Here is a 6,907-nt window from a genome sequence, read left to right as displayed (position 1 = left end):
CAGAGAAACCAAGAACTGGAGAAGTAAGAAAACAAGTGTATTTGAATTGACAGGCTGGAGAAAACACAGAATAGGTGTTGGGAAATTTGCAAAGAAAGTCCTGGCCAAATAATGTAAGAAGCAGCCAAGTGGAACCACAAGATGCCCCTGTTATGCAATTTTCCCAGGTGGCACATTTTTGTGGCCTTGTCTTGAGATGTGCATCTATATGTGGTGCTTAAAAACCCACCGTTAAGCTGGAGGAGCTCAGCCCGGATTTTCAGTGTCCATAGGAGATCAAGATATATTCCCAACATTTCAGTCCTGAGCCCTTCTTCAAGGAATGAGCCAGATACAGGAACTCTTAGAAAAGGCACTTTCAGGTGGCCAAATGCCCCACTTGTAAAGCCGCATATAATGGCAATATGGGCTGCCGGAAGGCCACCTGAATGCGCAGGATGCGCCTGCCAAATGAACTTGGTAACCCTCCTCCGAGAGGTATAATCGGCACAACACAGAAATGCTGTGGTGCCGGGTGGAGGTGTTTGTTGTGTTTACCATTTTTGTTTTTGTTCTGCGGTGTTCAAGTGTGGAGTGTATTTGCAATGTGATTTGTCCGTTCCATGGTTTACATCTAGTTTAAACATAATGTGAAATGTTTACATTGCTATATCGAACTCAGATATTTATGAAGCAATAAGATTTCTCAAAAAATGTTTTTTATTACATTTTTGACAAGCACACAAGTCTCATTTATATGCAACCATTACTTCACGAGAACACATAACATGCCAGGCAGTAGGCTCATGTTGTCGCATTGGGTGGGGAGGGTGGAGGGGGGAACAAGTTGTGGAAATTAGGAGCTAGGTGGCAGGGTCATACCCTTACAGGATGGACAAAATGGCAGAATGGATGGCCTGGTGCCCATGGGCCTGCTGATTGTGACAATCTGTGCTAATGGGTGCAGGACCATCTGCTTCAACCAACGTCCACTCTGACAGAAAGTCTTCCTTGTTAATCTCACATATATTGTGCAGGACACAGCGAGCAAACACAACACCTGGGACTAAGGTGGTAGAGATATCCAGACGGTTGGACAGGCACCACCGGCAGCCATTTAGACGGCAATATGCATGTTCCACCACTATCCTTGCAGAATTAAGGGCCTTGTTAAATCTTTGCTGATCCAGATCCAGTCCTTGGTGCTGTGTGAACCCCTTCATCAGCCAGTTTCGTAGTGGATATGCCAGATCACCCACAAGATGCGCTGGAACCTTTACTCCATTAACATTCTTGGACACCTGCAGGCACAACAATGGAGAATGTTGTTAATTCATACTCATGACCGTTGACACAATAAGCATACATAAGATTGACACATGAAGCTTTGTAGGGTGAACACTCACGTCAGGTGGGAAGTGGTATCCGCCCTGGTCCTCTTCCTTTCTATACAGAGGAGAGTTGGTAAGCACTCGGGCATCATGGGTACTGCCCGGCCAACAAACACATCTGAGAAGCTGTAACGTGAATGGAAAGCACAGTGAAGTGATAGACATTGAGATGTGATGTGATAAAGACCAATAAAGGCTTAGCTCACCAGAATCTGTGGTCGACCACTGCTTGCAGAACCATTGAATGCCAGCCTTTGCGATTGTAGTAGGCTGCAGCATGCAAGCTGGGGGCAATAATGGGAATATGTGATCCATCAATGGCACCGGCACACATTGGGTATCCCCTTTGCACCAAGCTGTCATTGGTCTCCTGGAGACGTGTTCCAATGGGCAGGGACATGAGACGTTTACCGAGGAACTTCGTCAAGGCGGCCGTCACCACCTGCACCACCATGCACACGGTGCTGATGCCTATTCCAAAGATGGGACTGATGGATCGATACTCACAAGGGGTGGCATACCAGCGCAGAGCCACAGCTAATCGAAATCCCGGCTCCATGGTTGCTGCGCCTGGTCTATGCGGCTTCAGGTGAGGTTCTTAGAGTTCCAGCACGAAGTGAAAGGTGCCATGCGACATACGAAAGTGTTTCCTCCATTCAGCAACATCAAATTTGGTGTGGTCATTTCTCCAGAACTCAGTGCCCTGGGATCAGTTCAACCTCCAGAGAGACCCATGTGTCACTGACAAGCATCATTCACCTTCGTCTGTGAACAATGGTGGGCGAAACCTCTGAGCAGAAACAATTTCAAGCTGGCACTGGAAGGTGTTGTTAAGGTTACTGAACGCTTACTGTAGCTTTTGACAATTCACATCTGATAGGTAATAGACTCAATCAGCTGTGTTTGGGCGGGAAACCAATATATGAATGGGCTGCCTTTTGGAGGTTGGGACCCTGTTGGGAAGAATTGATCATTGAACCCTGTCTGGAAGATTTGCTGGCCTAAAGACTTGTATTTTCTCACCCACTCTGGAAGCCTGTGAGTGAGTAAAACCTATACTGGTTGTATTTTCATCGGAATTTATAGCTATCCTATAAATACAAACTTCTCCATGTCCGCCACAAGAGTGGGGATCTCCCAGTGGCCACCTGCTTCAATTCCCCATCCCATTCTCTTGCTGACAGCCTGTTCATGGTCTTGTCGTGACTGCAAAAGGTGGTGCTACTGAAATGAAGCACCTCCACACAGCATGAAGTGAACCAGTAACTGCCTTTATATGAACCTCTCGTGCTGCTTTTAGGGGACGACCTCATTCCTCTCTGGGGTGCGCTGGTCTAGGGGAGTGATGTCAGTGCGTTGCGGAGTTGCTGCAACCAGGATGTGGCGACATCTCCCAGGCAACATGTGTCACCAAATGCATGCTTCTCATGAGAAGGGAAGGGGGGCCTATGCCATCTTGTACCAACTGACTGGGACAGCGATTCGGCCCGCCTGACCACATGGTCGCTCGGCCTGCTATGAAAAACCTCATCCCTATCACATCCAATTAACACCTTTTGTTGGGCTGGATTTGTCCCCTAACCAGAATTCTGAGCCTTTCTGAGATTTCCTGCTTCTGGGTTATTCTGTTTATTCCTTGAAGAAGGGCTCAGGCTTGAATGCTGGAAAGAATAGCTGAGTTCCTTCAGCATGTCAGTGTGTTTGTAATTATAATCACAGCGTCTGCAGACTTCTGTGTTTCACTCATCTTTATTTGTAATACAAAGAACTGATGTTGGCAGTGGTGGTGGGGAGAGAGTGGGGGGTGGGGAACCATCTGATGGCATCCTCATTAGTACCTGGACCTACCACTTTGTGTCAGCCTATCCCAACAACTGGGAGCTACAACCCTGCGACAGTTCCCATAGAATTAGAGGACTAACAGTAGATCTGTGTGGAAAGAACAACCTTAGCTGCTTCTTGCCCTTTCGTGTAAGACTTTATTCGTAATAAATGATCGACCACAAAAAACCCTGTTCCAAGTCTCTTTCAGCCCTTAGTATCATGTCCATACATTCCCATCATTGAACATTTTACATGCGCTCTCTGTTTGCACTCGGATGGTGAGTGGGAGCAGTTCCTTTGGTGCTTCAACCTTCTCCCGACCCCTGCACAGAAGCTGTTCTTCATCCTGCTGATGCTGGTTCTGACCCTCCTTTCTCTTCCTTGATGGGAGCAGCTGAGAGATGCTGTGGGCAGGGTCAAAGGGCTTCTCCAGGATTTGGCATGGCCTCTTCAGACAAGGATCCTGCTAGATCACACTGATGGGGAAGAGGGAGACTCCAGTGATCCTCTCTGTTGCTCTGAGGGTCCTGTGGATTGACTCCAATCCATTTCTCTGCAAGGACCCTCTCATCCAGTTTAGTTTGTACTTGTGTGGTGTTTCAAGGTCCCTCGGCCTGACGGAGATTGCCGATTCTATCGCATCTGCTGATTCCAAACGACCTTAGTTCCTCCGTCCTGTCGGGTCAGTCCGATTTAATGTTTCTCATCTTTTGTTTGATTTTTTAAGATTGTGTAGTGGATGTGTGTGGGGTATAAGTGCATGGGTGCTTGTGGGTGGGTATATGTGTGAGCGTGTGTAAGAAGGGGTGTGAGGGAAAGTGTGTGTGTGTGTGTGTGTGTGTGTGTGTGTGTGTGTGTGTGTGTGTGTGAGGGAGTGGGAGTGTCTGTTGGCATTTGGGTGTGTGTGGTAGTGTGTGTGTGCGTGCATGTATGTGGGGGTTTTATTTACAGTGAAAAAGTATATACAGAATATTTACAATATATACAGAATATATACAGAAGAGTGAACAAATATATACAAATATATCAACGATCAAATATATACAGAACATATGTACAAAGCACAACATCGACGTCAAATGAAAAGAACTCGACAAAATTATCTCACTTATCGAACACGTCCCTGATATAAAAGCACATCTACCAATTTGCCCCGAAATAGTTGGGGTTGTGTGTGGGATTTGGGATGTGTGTGTGGAGTTGTGTGGAATTGGGTGTGTGTTTGTGGACTGCATGTTCGGGTATTGGGGTGTTGGATGGAACGTGTGAGTGGATGTGTGTGGTGTGTGTGGGTGAGATTGTGCGGTGGATGTGTGTGGGTTATATGTGCATGGTTGCTTGTGGGTGGGAATGTGTGTGGGCGTGTGTAAGAAGGGGTGTGGGGGAGGGTGTGTGTGTGAGGGTGTGTGTGCAGATATGTGGGGCTTTTGTTTACAGTGAAAAAGTATATACAGAATATATACAATATATACAGAATATATACAGAACAGTGAACAAATATATACAAATATATCAACGATCAAATATATACAGAACATTTGCACAAAGCACAACATCGACGTCAAATGGAAGGAACTCGACAAAATTAACTCACTTATGGAACACGTCCCTGATAGAAAAGCACATCTTCCAATTTGCCCCAAAATCATTGGGATGTGTGTCTGGAGTTTTGTGGGATTGGGGTGTGTGTTTGGGGTCTGCATGTGGGGTTATGGAGGGAATGGGTGAGGGGTTGTGTGTGGGGTGTGTGGGTAGGATTGTGTGGTGGATATGTGTGGAGTGTATGTGCTTGGGTCCTTTTGGGTAGGTATGTGTGTGGGCGTGTGTAAGAAGGGGTGTGAGGGAGGTTGTGTGTATGTATGTGTGCGTGTGGGAGGGTGTGGGAGTGGGTATGTGTGCGTGTGTGCATTTCCTTCTTTCCATTTTCCATAAGTGAACAAATATATGCAGACATTTGTACAAAGCACAACATCGACGTCAAATGGAAGGAACTCGACAAAATTATCTCACTGATAGAACATGTCGCTGATATAAAAGAACATCTTCCAATTTGCCCCGAAATAATTGGGGGGACCTATCCTGAACGATTTTCAGAACCTTTCATTCTAAATCCCGACTTCCAGACCCATATTATATTCGTCTAGGAACAAAGTCTACTTTAAATACAAGAATCTGGTTCAGAGACGGGATTAAGGGGAGAGGGAGAAAAGAGATTCTATTGGAGTGTGGATGTGTGTGTGTGTGGGGTCACTGTGGGAGTTGGGGGGGGTGGATGTGTAGGGAGTGCGGTGTGTGGGGGTGGGTGTGTGTAAGGTGTGTTAATGTGGTGTGTGTGTGTGAGGGATGGGTGTGTGTGGGAAGTGTGTGTAGATGTGTGTTTGTGAGAATATGTGTAGGGGGCAGTGTGGGGGTGTCTGAGTGTGTGGATGTGTGGGTGGGGGGTGAGAGTGTGTGGGATGGGTGGAGAGATGGTGTGGAGGGGTGTGTGTTGTGGGGCATGTGTGAGGGTGTGTGTATGAGGGGTGTGGGTGTGGGTTATGTGTGGTGTGTGTTTGTGAGGGATGTGTGTTTGTGGAGGGTGGATGTGTAGGGAGTGGGGTATGTGGGGGGTGGGTGTGTGTATAGTGTGTTAGTGTGGGGTGTGTGTGTGTGAGTGATGGGTGCGAGAGGGGTGTGTGTGGGAAATGTGTGTAGATGAGTGTTTGTGAAGATAAGTGTAGGGGCTGTGTGGGGGTGTCTGAGTGTGTGGGTGGGGGGTGAGAGTGTGTGTGAGATGGGTGGGTGGGTGTTGTGGAGGGGTGTGTGTTGTGGGGTATGTGTGTGGCAGTGTGTGTGGGTTATGTGTGGTGTGTGTTTGTGAGGGATGTGTGTTTGTGGGGAGTGGGTGTGTGGGGAGTGGGGTGTGTGGGGGTGGGTGTGTGTATGGTGTGTTAATGTGGTGTGTGTGTGAGGGATGGGTGTGTGTGGGAAGTGTGTGTAGATGTGTGTTTGTGAGAATATGTGTAGGGGGCAGTGTGGGGGTGTCTGAGTGTGTGGATGTGTGGGTGGGGGGGTGAGAGCGTGTGGGATGGGTGGAGAGATCGTGTGGAGGGGTGTGTGTTGTGGGGCATGTGTGAGGGTGTGTGTATGAGGGGTGTGGGTGTGGGTTATGTGTGGTGTGTGTGAGGGGTGTGTGTGTGGTTGTGAGGGGTGTGAGTTTGTGGGGGATGGGTGTATGGGGAGTGTGTGAGGGGTGTGGGTTTGGGGTGTGTGTGGGGGTGTGTATGTGTGAGTGGGTGTGTGTGGCAGGGTGAGTGTGTGTGTCAGTGTCTGTGTGGGGCACCAACGTATATAGGACATGGCAAGCATTGCATGCGCCCCCACCCTGCTTGTCAGCGCTACTTCCATCCCCATACTTGTCAATGATGACGTCATCTTGCACCCCTTGACACATCAGCGATGGCACCAACCTCCCTCCCTCCATCAGCGATGGCACCAACCTCCCTCCCTCCATCAGCGATGGCACCACCCCCCTCCTTCCATCAGCGATGGCACCAACCTCCCTCCCTCCATCAGCGATGGCACCAACCTCCCTCCCTCCATCAGCGATGGCACCACCCCCCCTCCTTCCATCAGCGATGGCACCAACCTCCCTCCCTCCATCAGCGATGGCACCACCCCCCTCCCTCCATCAGCGATGGCACCAACCTCCCTCCCTCCATCAGCGATGGCAC

At 48.7% G+C, this 6,907-nt stretch overlaps 1 protein-coding gene across 1 annotated transcript; it reads right to left on the bottom strand.

Moving 5' to 3' along the window:
* Positions 1 to 681: 681 nt before the first annotated feature.
* LOC138759080 (uncharacterized) lies at positions 682 to 6,660 on the bottom strand. Its single transcript, XM_069928953.1, has 2 exons — positions 1,386 to 6,660; positions 682 to 1,280 (listed from the first exon to the last, which is right to left on the bottom strand). Exons 1-2 carry the CDS (start codon positions 1,731 to 1,733, stop codon positions 864 to 866), a joined length of 765 nt encoding a protein of 254 aa, XP_069785054.1. The 5' UTR covers positions 1,734 to 6,660; the 3' UTR covers positions 682 to 863.
* Between the last annotated feature and the right edge of the window lie 247 nt (positions 6,661 to 6,907).

The sequence above is a fragment of the Narcine bancroftii genome, chromosome 3 (genome assembly GCF_036971445.1).
Source record: "Narcine bancroftii isolate sNarBan1 chromosome 3, sNarBan1.hap1, whole genome shotgun sequence".
Classification (NCBI taxonomy): Eukaryota; Metazoa; Chordata; class Chondrichthyes; order Torpediniformes; family Narcinidae; genus Narcine; species Narcine bancroftii.
Note: the sequence above shows the minus strand (reverse complement) of the source record. Positions and strands in the feature narration are given on the sequence as shown.